This window comes from Rhinoderma darwinii, chromosome 2 (genome assembly GCF_050947455.1).
Source record: "Rhinoderma darwinii isolate aRhiDar2 chromosome 2, aRhiDar2.hap1, whole genome shotgun sequence".
In the NCBI taxonomy this organism is placed as follows: domain Eukaryota; kingdom Metazoa; phylum Chordata; class Amphibia; order Anura; family Rhinodermatidae; genus Rhinoderma; species Rhinoderma darwinii.
Genome location: NC_134688.1, coordinates 411099239 through 411115505, shown reverse-complemented (window position 1 = coordinate 411115505; position 16267 = coordinate 411099239). Strand labels below are relative to the sequence as shown.

Below are 16267 nucleotides of genomic sequence, written 5' to 3'. Positions count from 1 at the left end.
CTCTGCTACGTCCTCATTCTGTTCTTGAAGTTGTGGGCTATTATTTACGTGTCTTCATTATTAATAATGATAACACTACCTGAAAAATATTTCTGAAAATAGCACACGCTATCCCTTTTAATCTGCGATCTTATCCATAAAACACATTCTAGACATAAAGAAGACTTCTGATCACATGTTGGGGATTTGTTTAGATCCACACATAAATTTGCTGACATTGGATTTTTGTAAACCCACTCAAATGGTCCGGAAAGATTCTGCATGGAATAATGAACGTGCTGCAGATTTTAAAAGCCACATATTATTCATTATTGCTGCGGATTCTGCACAGAAAAGCCGCAGATTAGCTCCATTTAAAAACTAAGTGGGTAATCCACTTGCAGATAAGCTGGCACTTTTACAGCACAAATCTGAGTTTCAGACTTGGATTTCTGGCTTATCTAAGGCATATCCAACACATGTGAACATACCCTGACGCCTTCCATACACATTAAAGTCAACTGAACCTGCTGATCTAATGTGGATGGGGGCAGCCCAACAGTCCCTCGGCAACAGACATTGAGGAAAAGAAGGATTGCGCATGTTGGATTTTAATATGTCCGATCCTCTGTTCCTCCAGGAGATAAGCCAATGAAAAACACCTTTATTTATTCCCCTCTTTCCATTGAAAAAAAACAGGATAGCCTTGCTGAGCATACCTGTTTATGGGAAAGAAACGAAAGGTAACTGTAGGTGAATGAGTGTTCAACCAACAACTTTTTTAGGTATTTGGCTGCATTAGGGTGAACTTTGTTTTATGGTAGACTGGAAAGGCTTTGGTAAAAAGCAGAGCAGTTTTTTGAAGGATTCCAAGTCAAAAAGCTATTCATCAGGTGTCCTTGCTGGGGTTTTCAGTTACCTGACATGTTGCAATCAAGTGCTCACCGGCGGGTCTGCATTTGGAAAAGGGGTTCTCCTGATCCTTTTAATGGGTAACTAAACTTTCAATAAACTTCTGACATGTCACAGTGACTCAATAGAAAGTCTATGCACCCGTACACCGTTACATCGGCTTTCCCAAAAAAGCCAATCAGATACTAAGCGGCTCATCGCTCACCCGAAGCTTCTGCCGCTTCGTTTTAGCGATTGGTGGGGGTCTCAGTGCTCAAACCCCCACCAATCAAAACTTCTGACATGTCAGAAGTTTGTTGAAAGATTAGTTACACTTTAATCCCTTCCCGCACCTTGGCGTACATGCACGTCCAGGTGAGCAGTAACTTCGCGCACCTGGGCGTGCAGTTACGTCCGCGCTTTAACAGTTAACCGCAGCGCGGCGCTACACCGCAGCGGCGGTTAACTGTGCAGGGTGTCTGCCCTGCTCTCCCCATTGCCGATCAATGGCCTGCCGTCGCTGAAATCGGCAATTAACCCCTTCGATGCGGTGGTCGATTGCGATCACCACATTAAAGAGGTTTGGAGCAGATCGGCAGCCCCCCACGTGCATTTGCGGGGGCTGGCGATCCTTATCACGGCAACCAGAGGCCAGATTATGGCCTCCGGGTTGCGATGTACGAAAGCCTCGGAGGAGCAGCCTCCGTCGGGTCCTCCGAGACTTCCTGTCAGTGTGACTGTCACGTCACAATGACAGTTAGAACTCATTACACTACGTAGGTAGTGTAATGTGTTCCAGCAGCGATCAGAGCTGCAAGTCTAAGTGTCCCCTAGTGGGACAAGTAAAAAAAAGATAATAAAAATGTTTTTAAAAAGTGTAAAAATAGAAGTTAGAAGTGACATAAACAAAAAATGCTTTTTTTCCTATAAGTCTTTTATTATAGGAAAAAAATTAACACATTAAAAAAAGTATACATATTTGGTATCACCGCGTTCGTAACGACCCCAACTATAAAACTGTAATATTATTTTTCCCGCACGGTGAACACCACGAAAAAAATAAACGAAAAACAGTGCCTAAATCACAATTTTTTGGTTACCACCCCTCCCAAAATATACAATAAAAAGTGATCAAAAAGACGCATGTACGCCAAAATGGTACCAATACAAACTACAACCCGTCCCGCAAAAAACAAGCCCTTACACCGCTTTTTTGACTGAAAAATAAAATAGTTATTGCTCTCAGAATATGGTGACACAAAAAATAATTTATTTTATAAATAAGTGATTTTATTGCACAAAATTATATACATATGGTATCGCCGTAATCATATCGACCCGCAGAATAAAGTAAAATGGTCATTTATAGCCCAGGGTGAAGGCCATAAAAACAAAAAACATTGTCAGAATTGATGGTTTTTGGTCACCTTGCTTGCCAAAAAATGGAATAAAACGTGATAAAAAAAAATTCTGGTACCAATGAAAACTAGAGATTGTCCCGCAAAGAATAAGACCTCACCCAGCTCCGGTGGAGAAAAAATAAAAAAGTTCTGGCTCTCAGAATATGGCGATGCAAAATGTGCAGAGTGTCCAAAAACAGATAAGATTGGGCGCCATTTATCAGTGCGACTCCGGCCACATATCTATGAATTATTATTTATTTACTGCATTATTATACCCTCTTATTATACCCTGATGTACCCCACACAGATAACATATGCCCCCACATTATAAACTGAAACACCAGTAAAGCCCCAAACAGAACTACTACCAAGCTACATCTGCACCCCAAAAGCCAAATGGCGCTCCCTCCCTTCTGAGCCCTGCAGCGTGCCTAAACACCAGTTTACGTCCACAGATATGGCATCGCCATACCCGGGAGAACCCGGTTAATATTTTATGAGGGATTTGTGGCACAAACTGGGCATAAGATATAGTGCACTAAAATGGCATATGAGTGGAAAATTGTAATTTTCACTCTGCACCATCCGCTGCACATTAACCCCTTCGCCCACCACGACTTAATAGCATGTCGTAGTGTGGGGTGTGATGTATGGAGCGTCTCACGTAAAAAATAAAGAATTTAAAACTGCAAAATCACTGTTTTTTGGTCACCTTGGCTCTACCAAAAAATGTAATAAAAAGTGCTCAAAAAGTTGTATGTACCAAAAAATGGTACCAATAAAAACGACCGCTCGTCCCTCAATAAATAAGCCCTCACACCACTCTATTGACGGAAAAATAAAAAAGTTATCGCTCTTGGAAAGCGGGAAGGAAAAAACTAAAAAGGGAAAGAAAAAAATGGATCAGTCCGGAAAGGGCTAATTACTTTCTAATGAAAAACCATTTATGACTACACGTGGGGTATAGCCGTACTCGGGAGAAATTGCTTTACAAATGTTGGCCAGTTTTTTCCTCCTTTAGCCTTTGTGAAATTGAAAAAATGCAACATTTCAGTGGAAGAAATGTTGATATTCATTTTCACGGCCTAATTCTAATAAATCCTGCAAAAGACTTGTGGGGTCTAAATGCCCACTATAGCCCTAGATAGATTCTTTAAGTGGTGTAATTTCCAAAATGGGGGTGACTTTTGGGGGGTTTCCACTGTTTTGGCCTCTCAGGGGCTTTGCAAATGCGACATGGCACCTAAAAACCATTTCAGCTAAATTTGAGCTCCAAAAGCCAAATAGCGCTCCTTCCCTTCTAAGCCCTGCTGTGGGTCCAAACAGCAGTTTATTACCACATATGTCATATTTCCGTAATCGGGAGAAATTGTTTTACAAATGTTGGGGTGCTTTTTCTCCTTTATTCCTTGTAAAAATTAAAAATGGCTGCCTTTTTTCAGAAAAAAAGTAGATTTTTTACTTTTACAGAATAATTCCAATTAATTCAGCAAAACAACTGTGGCGTCAAAATGCTAACTTTACCCCTAGAAAAATTCCTTGATGAGTGTAGTTTCCAAAATGGGGTCACTTTCCGGGGGTTTCCACTATTTTGTTCCCTCCAGTGCATTGCAAACGCGACACAGCACTGAAAACTATTCCAGCAAAATCAGACTTTCAAAATCCAAATGGTGCTCCTTCCCTTCTGAATCCTGCTGTGGGTCCAAACAGCAGTTTATTACCACATATGGGGTATTGCTATAATCAGGAGAAATTGCTTTACATATGTTGGGGTGTTTTTTCTCTTTTATTCCTTGGAAAAATGTAACATTTCTACGTTTTTTCAGAAAAAAAGTAGATTTTCATCTTCACATACTAATTCAAATAAATTTAGCAAAAAAACTGTAGGTTCAAAATGCTAACTATACCCATAGATAAATTCCCCAAGGGGTGTAGTTTCCAAAATTAGGTCACTTTTGGGGATCTTTATGGTTTTGGCCCCATAAGGCCTCTTCAAACCTGACATGGTACCTAAAATATATTCTAAAAAAAAGGAGGCCCCAAAATCCACTAGGTGCTCCTTTGCTTCTGAGGCCTGTATTTCAGTAAATTAGCGCACTAGGGTCACATGTGGGATATATCTAAAAACTGCAGAATCTGGGCAATAAATAATAAGTTACATTTCTCAGGTAAAACTTTCTGTGGTATAGAATTTTTTTTTATTACAAATGAATTTTGTAAAAAAAAAAAATGAATTTGTACATTTCACCTCTACTTTGCTTTAATTCCTGTGAAACACCTAAAGGGTTAACACTTTCTGAATGCTGTTTTGAATACTTTGAGGGGTGCAGTTTTCAAAATGGGGTGATTTATGGGGACTTTCTAATATATAAGGCACTCAAAGCCACTTCAGAACTGAACTGGTCTTTGTAAAAATCGCCTTTTGACATTTTCTTGAAAATATGAGAAATCGCTGCTAAAGTTCTAAGCCTTGTAACGTCCTAGAAAAATAAAAAAATGTTCAAAAAACAATGCAAACATAAAGTAGACATATGGGATATGTTAACTAGTAACTATTTTGTGTGGTATTACTATCTGTTTTACAAGCAAATACATTTAAATTTAGAAAAATGCAAATTTTGCACATTTTCTCCAAATCTTGGTGTTTTTTACAAATAAATATTGAATATGTCACAAGAAAACAGTCTCAGAATCACTTGGATAGGTAAAAGCATTCCGGAGTTATTGCCACATAAAATGACACATGTCAGGTTTGAAAAATCGGCTTCGTCCTGAAGGCCAAAACAGGCTCAGTCCTAAAGGGGTTAAGTACATCCAAAATAAGTATTGTGCAGTTTTATCCCTTTTTGCTGCCCCATACCCATATATTTTTTAAAGTCTGACCCAAGCCTGACGATAAACAATAAAAGTACAAGATCTGCAGAGTTCATACATGCCACTTATGCCTATGTCTACATGCACATGCACACATAATCACCAAAACTGAATACACCCAAAATCTCGGTGATCCAGACACCGTAAACATCCAAGTCATGGAGTCGACAAATGTCCTGCTCATCTTCTAACCCATGTAGTTGGAAAAAAGACCCCCCCCCCCCCCCATGTGACAACCAGAGAACACATATCCTCTCTCATTGGTAAGAGGGGTGATTGCATGAAGAAATGTTCGTGTATCACCCGCCTGGAGTCACTGGAAAGACTACACAGGGGGAGAGATTACACAAAACCAACTCCCTGACTTCAAACGAGTGCTGCGCCCCGAATATTGCACCTAGAATGTAATTTGAAATTTGAGATTCTGGGCATTAACATGATACCAAAAGCTACACTGTAGCCCCTATATTCTAGTGGTGGCAAGTATTTAATGTCATAACATATTATATACGTCATCTATAACATATTATATATGTTATATATGCCATTGGCAGTGGAAGGGTTAAGGTTTTTATTTTGTGTAGTTCAGTCCTTGGATCATCAAGTGCTCACAAAAGCCAAAACCTCTGGTGTTCATTTTCAGCAATGTTCTGCTTCCTCCAGTTCGCAGATTTCTTCCAGCAGAAAGTCAGAGCGCTTCTCAGTCAGTGCCGATGGTGGCGCACCCCTGTCCTAAGTCATAATATTAGATTTTACAAAGTGGTAAGAACACTGACAGTATATGAGCGGAGGTCTTCTTATAATTATGAATATAGGATCAGTATTCCGCTAGTCTGTTTTTGTATCTGTGACTACCCAGACACATCAGATTTCACAGTAGGAATTTTGACTGCCATATTTGCAATTAACCATGAATATTAATAAGATCCGTCTAGTTATTGGCCCTCGTGGCTGAAAGCGATAATGTTTCTCATTTCTGACTGTCTTTTAGAATGATTAATGACACTATGAACAGCACTATACACAGGATCTATAAAATGAACATATGGAATACAATATGGCGGTCTTAAGGAAAGCCTGTTAATTTGTTGTGATAATATATTTGGATTTAATGAGACTCAAAGCTTAATATTTTATTACATGGTTTATATGTGACTTTTGCCTGCCTTGTTTGCCGGGCGGTTAATTATTATTTTAGTTCGTTTTATAAAAGCTAATAAATTAAATAGTTTAAAACGGTTTCACTTACATGCATTATAGTTCTGTATCAATCCTTTAAAATGTGTGATGATGTTAATATCAGTAAATGAAATACGTACAATGTGGTGTGCACATTATACACTGAGGAATATCTTCTTGCATTCTCATCAGGAGCTTACCGACCGATTGAAATGTGTGGTCAGGATGTTTCTGCAATGTCTGCCGTTCCTCATCCTCCACCTGCTGTAACTCCTCAGATCCGGAGTCGGGAGCATGCTTCAGCAGACCACCTTATACATGTCCCTCTAGAGAACTTCCTGCAGACCTTGGAAACTCCTGCATCTAACCAAGGAGCAGGTACAGTAAGCGGCTAATATGGAATCCATTGATCTCAGCAACGGTCAGATGGATTGTTCTTTAAATGAGAAAAAAAAATAATTGGCTGAAGCACAACTTGAATTATGTTAACTGATTATAAAAGAAGATCATTATTGACTATCCTGTTCATGGATATAAAATGGTTGGTTAATAGGATAAACTTTCATCATCAGTCATCAGTGCATTTATTTTGTGTTGGTTATATACACGCTGTACAGAGATTGCCACCATTCACATCAGTCTCTTCAAAGAGTATCTGTCACCAGATTTCCCAATACAAACTGCATACATTATTAATATGTCTCTCAGACCTGATGAATCCATGTAAGAATGGCTGTATAATCCGTTCTCAAAGTTTTCCTGCGTGATATTAAATTTAGCATTTTAGGAGACCAAGTATATGCATGATGTAATCTCCATCTTCTCCCACCTAAAGCCGTCAAGCTCCGATCAGTATCCCTCCTCCCCCGCACCATTCTGAAATATCACACATGCTCAGTACAAGCTGCAGTCTCCCTGGCTCTGCAGTAAAAGATAGCAGCAGTTGGACTTAGAAACTGTAATTCCTTATTAAAACTGAGGCTGGAAGAGAGGCTCTCTCACTACAGAGCCAGGGAATCTGCAGCCTGTACTGAGTATGTGCGAGATTTCAGCATGGTGCGGGGGAGGAGGGACACTGATCGGAGCTTGTCAGCTCTGGGTGGGAAGAGATGGAGATTACATCATGCATGTACTTGGTCTCATAAAATTATCATTTTAATATCAGGCAGGAAAACTTTGAGAAAGGATTATACAGACATTCTTTTTATTTTTTATTTTTTTTAAATCAGATCAAGTTTATTGGCACAGTGTTCCAATACAAAGAATAACAAGCATATATAATTCCAGCCAGTTGAAAAACATTACAGAATATACATATCAAGTAACAAACATGTCATCCCAACTATACTGTCATCCAGACCTATACCTCTAGCTAATACCTTATAATCTATCATAGCAGGGAGATATTCTCTCCCAATCGAATCCTCCCAGCATATCACAGTCTTAGGGCTTATTCAGACGAATGTGATATACATCCGTGCAACGCGCGTGATTTTCACGCGCCTCGCACGTACCTATATTAGTCTATGGGGCCGTGCAGACAGTCCGTGATTTTTACGCAGCGTGAGTCCGCTGCGTAAAACTCATGACATGTCCGTTCTTTATGCGTATTTCGCGCATCACGCACCCATTGAAGTCAATGGGTGCGTGAAAACCACGCATGGTACACGGAAGCACTTCCGTGGGACGCGCATGATTCGCACAACAGCAGTGAAAAGTATGAATGAAAACAGAAAAGCACCACGTGCTTTTCTGTTTACAAACATACAAACGGAGTGTCATAATGATGGCGGCTGCGCAAAAAGCACGCAGCCGCGCATCATATGCTGAGGCCACACGGAGCTGTTAAGTGCTTTTTGCGCACGCAAAACGCCACGTTTTTTGCGTGCGCAAAACGCACACTCTCGTGTGAATACGGCCTAATCTACATTCAATTCCAATATATGTCCCCACTTCCGTAACATATTGCTCCTGCTATAGGAATCACAGGCCTAGATATCTAAATGAATCTATAGCTTTCCTCCCGGTAAAAGTTGCCAGCTCCAACATCAACATTTTCTCTCCCATACCATCATCTCACATCCGAAGTCTGAGCACCTCAGCAAGCACAAGCCCTGAGCGTTCAGTCCTATGCAACGGAAATAGTTGTGACCTTCACTGCACAATATTTATGGACAGAGTGCTAGATGATGCCAAAATATCTACCCAGTGCTCCCGTGGTATATGACCCACATCTTGATCCCACTTCACTCTGACCGGTTCCATTAGGTCCCCTAGATGATTAGACAATAACATTTTATACACCATAGAAATCAATCCTTTAGATCCATCAGCTTTTTCCACATATTCCAATATGCCCAGAGCATGTATCTTCAGGTCTAACGACCCAGCTTGCGTCTGTAGTGCATGGCGGATCTGCAAAAATGTATAGAATACACGCTGTTCCAAATGATATTCATCCTTCAATTGTTGAAAGGATTTTAAGGTGTCCTCCACATACAATTAGCTAAGCCGTGATATGCCTTGACGTTCCCACCCAACCATTCCCTCCTAACTGCATATTTCCCATAGGACTAGGTTATTCCATAAAGGAGTATACTTAGTACATTCCCCCACCCCCAACAACTGCTTGCACTGTTGCCACACCTTATGTACTAGTAACAATGTCGGCCTATGTCTTGCTGTCCGCCTAAACGTATGAGCCTCCAACCCCCCTCATGGATTTCCCCCTCCCCTTAAAAACGCCAATATGCGAGCACTAGGCCCTAAGTTTCCATCGTCATCCCATCCCTGAAAATGTTGACATTGTGCAGCCAAAAAGTATACCCTCGCATTCAGCAGGGCCAGCCCTCCCTCATCCTTGAGAAGTTGAAGTTTCCCCAATTTAATCCTCGGGACCCCCCGCTTCCACACGAAAATCCTAAAAAGATTATGTAGCCTTCTGAACCAATGTTTCAGGATCCATACCGGGGAATTTTGAATTACATATAACACCTGGGGCATAATTATCATCTTTATTTGATTGGTTCGTCCCAGCGCCGAAAGAGGTAGCTTATTCCACGCCTCCACCCTGTCTTTAATCTTGGATAGCAACGGCAGCACATTAAGAGCCATATAGTATGATACCTTAGTAGGTAAAATCCGATACCACTGGTATACACATCCCGTCAACATTAACAGCGATGTCCAAGGCATCCAGAGGCATAACGGACAATTTTGTTGAGTTTATGGCTCACCCTGAGAATGTGCCAAAAGTTTTAATAACCATCATGACCTCAGGAAGCGTATTTTCAGCATCCGACACAAATAATAGGATATCATCCGTGTATAGAGCTATTCGCTCTTCCACTGAACCATACGTGAAACCCTTTATCCGTTAATGCTGACGTATAGCAAACGCCAATGGTTCCACTGCTAACGCAAACAACAAGGGTGACAATGTCGTGTCCCTCTACCCAAGAAGAATCTACTGGATAATTCTGTTTGCCCGAATTCTAGCTGTAGGGGCTATATAAAGGAGCTTCACCTATTTAATGTAGTTAGGACCAAATCCCATGGTATGCAGGTCATGCCACAAATATTCCCATTCCACACAATCGAAGGCTTCAGCTGCATCAAGCGTCAAAACCGCTCTCCCCGCACAGTCATCCGGTTCCACCTGCAGATTAATAAATAGACGTCTTAAATTAACCGCAGTGGATTTAGAAGGCATGAAGCCTGACTGATCTCTGTGTACCCCTGAGGTCACCACCCTACTCAATGTCAGTGCTAACACCTTTGCAAAAAAATTTATATCCGAGGACAATAAAGAGACCGGTCTATAAGAGTCCGGAATTTGCAGATCTTTCCCCTCTTTGGGCAGGACTACTATTGTTGCTTCATATAATGAGTCAGGCAGTCTCCCCCTCCCAAAACTATGTAAGAAGGTGTCAAGTAGCTGTGGCACCAGCACCTCCACGTATTCCTTAAAAATTTAAATTGGCACGTCATCCGGTCACCGGAGCCTTTTCATTTGCCATACTACGTATGGCCAGTTCAGTCTCCTCCAAAGAGATAGGTTCTCCAACACTCCCTTTTCCTCCACTCCAATATTTGGTAACATAAACCAATAGGTACATGCAGGAAAAGGTCTAAATAATATACATATTAGTATATGCTATATTATAGCCTATATATAAAGGCTAGACCTTGGTGAAACCAAGTGACTCTTGGTGTATTGCCCTAAATGACTGATATAAACCTAAAAACGTATAGGGCACGATTAACACAAGTAAATACAAAAAATATGACAAATTTTTATTGAGAAAATACAACATTAAAAGATAGGTCGTACTGAGCAAAAGCACAGAGACGTCTCACACTAGCAGAGAACATGCAAATACAAAGGGATACCTGACAATTGTCAAAAATCTATGTCCTAGATCTGGATGCAAATAGCCTGATCACATTGAAGATTTGATTATGCATTATGCGAAGAAAGAGTGTAACTAACACATGTGGCTACCACGTTGGTTATCAACACATAGTGAACAACAGTGGTCCAAAACTAATACTGGTGTGCTAGTAATGCAAGATACAGGCAAGTATAAGTGGAACAAGACCAAAGCAAGGAAAGGAAACATGTGACGTACCCATTGTGGTCCTCTGCTAGGAGAGAACGTCAGTCCCGACGCGCGTTTCGGCGAAATGCCTTCGTCCGGGGGTGTCGTCTCTCCTGCAGGAAGCTCCTCATTTAAAATATATGGCCAACCAATCACAGGCGTATCTGACATCACATGGGACCGTGAGTGTGTGTACAATGGCGTCAAGTGCCGGGGGCGGGGACACCCGTCATTCACCTCCGAACGCGCGTCATCAAGGGGGCGTGACCCAGCGGCGACTGACGTCGGAGAGACACGCCCACCCCAATAGAGACGCGCAGGACTGGAGGAAGCGGGGGCTCCTTCCCGACTCAAGCGCACAGGTAAACACTACTAAAATTTAAGGTATCCCATGCGATGTTGTAAACACAGGACCAGGTGGCAAGGAAGAGAAAGAGAGTTCAACAAAGGATTTAGTGTAAATCGATAGATCCTTATATGTTGAATTAAGTGCGGTGGACAAAAATATATTACACAAATGAGAAATGTATGTTATTGTATATAGCTACCGAAGGTGGTATTTAGACAGCAAATTTGTAATTATGTATACCATATACCGATTTTTACCGTATAATACGTAAATGGGTATATCGTACTGATGACCAATTATGGGTTTCGTGTATGTGTATAACAGTCATAGCCATGTAATGATGTATATAAAGCCATAACGAACCAGGCACGTATGTATCCCAACACACTATATATATATAGCTTGTTAGAAAGATATATGTATATAAATATAAATATTATGTGAAAAAAGTTTGTGCTTTATATTGTATTAAATCATTTGCCTCTTCTCATATCTATACAGTATGCACATAAAATTAAAAATTAAAAAATGAGGGGCAAAGAGGTGAAAATATGTGTTATGTCGGTATAATATTGAATTGTGACATGAATAAAGTGCAAAAAATGTGTGTATATGTTGTAGGAAAGTGCATGTGCAAATAAATAATATATATGTTATGATTATGAGACATTTATCATAATAATAGTGTGTGTGTGTGTGAAAATGTATAGATGGACAGTGATAATGTGGGATATGTTTGTGAACAGTGAAACAAGATACATATAAATATAGATTTCCTTGTAACAAATCATTTATATGTATCTTGTTTCACTGTTCACAAACATATCCCACATTATCACTGTCCATCTATACATTTTCACACACACACATTGTATTGCAAATGAGGCTTGCAAAAGTACAACTGGGCGTGTTGAAAAGTAAAAGTACAACTGGGCGTGTATTATGTGCGTACATGGGGGCGTTTTTACTTCTTACCTGCAAACTACTTACCTGCAAACGCCGATGCTGCTGCAGAATCATCTGTAGCCTCTGGTGCCGATGTGGCCTCGCTCGTCTGACACGATGCAGGACCTGGGGAAGTGACGTCACAGCGTGATCTGCCAGAAGCTGGGCGTTCTGAAGAGAAGTGGATGATACTTCTCGTCAGAACGCCCAGCTAGTAAAAGAAGTAAAAACGCCCCGATGTACGCACATAATACACGCCCAGTTGGACTTTTACTTTTCAACACGCCCAGTTGTACTTTTGCAAGCCTCATTTGCATAAATACAAAAATGGTCATAACTTGGCCAAAAATGCTCGTTTTTTAAAAATAAAAACGTTACTGTAATCTACATTGCTGCGCCTATCTGCTGCAATAGCAGATAGGGGTTGCACAATCTGGTGACAGAGCCTCTTTAAATGAATTTATTTTGTGTTTTTAATTCACTTTTATTAAAACATTTTCTGTATACATAGAAGCTGTATAGCTCATCTTAGCCGATTCCATCAGTTCAGCTAAAATGAAAGCTCGGCTGAGTGAGCGGGTCCTGTGGGTCTCTGACACACAGGATCCACCTAATATCTATCACATATAAGCTTTGAGATATTATAGAACTTGCTCATGTTATCTGGTATATTTGGAAAACTCTTTATCCAAGCTCATCCCAAAAGAGAATAATTTAAAGGGGTATACCCATCTTCGATATTTACGGCATATCCACAGGGGACAACAGACTAGAAAACGCATAATGTCATATATAGGAATATTTGACATTTATATAAACCAGTATTTTAATTAAAAATATATTTTTAAACATTGTGGCATTAGGTGAAGAAGGGGAGAACAATGCAGAAATAAATCTGTTAGAGTATCCGTGGTTCCATGGGACACTGTCAAGAATAAAGGCAGCTCAGCTTGTGCTCACTGGTGGAACTCGGAGTCATGGATTATTTGTCATCAGACAAAGTGAAACGCGCCCAGGAGAGTATGTGCTTACGTTCAACTTTCAAGGCAAAGCAAAGGCAAGTGTGCTATGTAAATGTTTATTTTACTGATAAGGTGTTAAAAAGTTAGCAAAGGAGACAGTATAAATTCCATTTGAAATAAAACTTTCTGTTTGGATCCTATAAGAATACGCTCCTCATAAAGTGATTGGTCAATAGTCATGGAAAAAAAATTTTATGCTCGCCACTGAAAGAGAATTTGTCATTAAAGAGCAGTTTTACTTTCTATGAATTTTTTTTTATTCCATAATTTATGATCGCTAACTCTGGACTACCAATACTGGTGTGATTCTATCTCTGACCGTTTTTTGCCACCAAATACGGAAGATTCACGTACCGTCTCTCTACTTTGTACAGCATCACTCTTTCGAGGGCTGGACCAGATATAATCAGAGGCTGGTAATGTCTTCCATTAAAGAGGCTCTGTCACCACATTATAAGTGGCCGATCTTGTACATGATGTGATCGGCGCTGTAATGTAGATTACAGCAGTGTTTTTTATTTAGAAAAACTATCATTTTTGACCGAGTTATGACCTATATTAGATTTATGCTAATGAGTTTCTCAATGGACAACTGTGCGTGTTTTACTTTTTGGTCAGCGTCATACACTCCTCTGTACAACGCCCACTTGGCCAATCAGTGACCAATCAGCGTCATACACTTCTCTCCATTCATTTACACAGCACATGGCGATATAGCTATATCGCTATGTGCAGCCACATAAACACACTATAACGCTACTCATGTGTCCTGACAATGAATATACATTTCCTCCAGCCAGAACGTGATGTATATTCAGAATCCTGACCACTTCTGTAGCGTCTGTGTGAGACTACAGCACAGCACAGCGAGATCTCGCTGTAAATGACAGTTTACGGCGTAATCTCGCGAGACTATGCCTGCTATGCTGTAACTCACAGAGAAGTGTCAGGATTCTGAATACACATCACGTCCTGGCTGGAGGGGATGTATATTCACTTTCAGGACACTTGATTAACATTAATGTGTGTGTATGTGGCTGCACATCGTGATCTAGTAAGAACACGATGCTGCTGGGTAAATGAATGGAGAGAAGTGTATGACGCTGATTGGTCACTGATTGGTCAGCATCCTACACTCCTCTGTACAACGCCCACTTGGTCAAAAAGTAAAACACGCCCAGTTGTCCATTGAGAAACTCATTAGCATAAAGCTAAAATAGGTCATTACTCCATCAAAAATGATAGTTTTTCTAAATAAAAAATACTGCTGTTCTCTACATTACAGCGCCGATCACATTATGTACAATATAGGCCACTTATAATGTGGTGACAGAGCCTCTTTAAGTTGTCCCCAGTCAGGCGTTTTAAATGTCATCTTGCCATACACATTAGATATTTGTTAGAGATTGCAACTAAACCTGCCGACAGTCTACTGTTTATGGGGATAGCCCAACTGCCACCTGATAACTCTCGTTGAGAGAAACAAGCGTTAAAAAACTTGGATTTTAACTCCCACGGTCCTTTGCTTTCCTTGGCGATAAGTTATTCTACAGTTGTCTAGCAGCTGCTTATCTCCCTGCCTCCATAAAATTACCATACTTATTCAACCAAGACGAATGGACGTGTTACAGGTGGAGTCAGGGAAGGCAGCTATTGGTTTCATGATGGTTTGGCTGACACCTATCTTATGTCTATAGTTAGCGTTATAGCCTCCAGCTGTCATTGGCTTCCACAGATATTGCTCATTGTAATATTACATCATAATGGAATGTACTCACATCCGTCATGAAATACTATAAGAAATGTAGGATATGTCTAAAACTTTGCTATATTTTAGAGGACTGCTTTGTAAAAATAATAATAATATTGATGATAATAAAAAGCAGCATGTGTGGGGGACATACATTAAGGCTATGTTCACACAGAGTTTTTTGCAGGCGGAATTTCTGCCTCAAAATTCCGTTTGGAAGTTTAAGGCCGATTTTCCTCTCCATGCACGCCGATTTTCACGGTGCTTTTCGCTGCGTTTTTTCACCCGCGGCCTTTGAGCGCCGCGGGTATAAAACGCCGCGAAATGCGCTTTCTCTGCCTCCCATTGAAGTCAATGGGAGGTCAGAGGCGTAAACGGGGCAGGGCAACGATCAGCCGATAAACAGGAAGACATGCTCCATACATGACAGAAATCATGATCCTAGTAACAATCGCTCGTCCCCATACTAGCTTCTTGTGAAAGGAGCATATGAGCGCCGATCAACGAGCTATCCCAAAATGGGACGGTGTAAGAGGACCTTAAAGAGGCTCTGCCACCAGATTACCGTATTTTCCGGACTATAAGGCGCACATAAAATGCTGAGAATTTCTCAGAAATAGAAAGTGCGCCTTATAATCCGGTGCGCCTTATATATGAACCCGACAGTAAAGAGAGGGGTTCATACAGGATCCTTTACCTCTATCGTGGGCGGCAGGGGTCGGCGGCGGCATACCACAGCACACACCATGTTCCTCCCCCCCGTGCGCCTATGAATTTATTCTTCACTTGGGTTTTTACAGTATCCATAAATGGATTGAGCATTACGGCCACCGTAGTCAGGAGCCACACTGAGTGATACTTACAGCTCTGTGCGCAGGATCCTTGCAATATATCTGTGCTTTAGCGTTAACTATACCCACTACCCCAAAAAATGCCTCCTGTTAAGAGACATGCTTATGATGCAGGTTTCAAGCTTAAAGCTATAAGTTATGCAGTAGAGCATGGAAATAGGGCAGCTGCAAGAGAATTCAACATTAATGAATCCATGGTGCGTAAGTGGAGAAAACAAGAAGATGCCCTCCGCCAAGTAAAGAAGACCAAACTGAGTTTCCGAGGAAACAAAGCAAGGTGGCCACAGTTGGAGGACAAAATAGAACAGTGGGTTATGGAACAGAGAAACGCAGGTAGAAGCGTCTCCACTGTCTCTATTCGACTCAAAGCCACTGCTTTAGCACGTGACATGGAGATCAAGGACTTTCGAGGAGGTCCTTCAT

The 16267-nt window shown here is 40.9% G+C and overlaps 1 protein-coding gene and 1 long non-coding RNA gene across 4 annotated transcripts in view; one reads left to right on the top strand and one right to left on the bottom strand.

The window, feature by feature from the left end:
- Window positions 1-16267, top strand: part of SH2B2 (SH2B adaptor protein 2) — a 157652-nt gene that overhangs the window by 127886 nt on the left and 13499 nt on the right. For both annotated transcript variants that reach the window (XM_075854196.1, XM_075854195.1), the window contains exons 6-7: window positions 6519-6704; window positions 13085-13278. In XM_075854196.1, the coding sequence (XP_075710311.1) occupies window positions 6519-6704; window positions 13085-13278 (380 nt within the window). The remainder of the gene's footprint in view (window positions 1-6518; window positions 6705-13084; window positions 13279-16267) is intronic.
- Window positions 5704-14923, bottom strand: LOC142743438 (uncharacterized). 2 transcript variants are annotated; one of them, XR_012881563.1, is made up of 3 exons: window positions 14838-14923; window positions 6397-6762; window positions 5704-5879 (listed from the first exon to the last, which is right to left on the bottom strand). It is a non-coding gene; the product is annotated as an uncharacterized LOC142743438 (long non-coding RNA). The 2 variants fall into 2 exon arrangements; XR_012881562.1 differs by having other exon boundaries at window positions 6527-6762.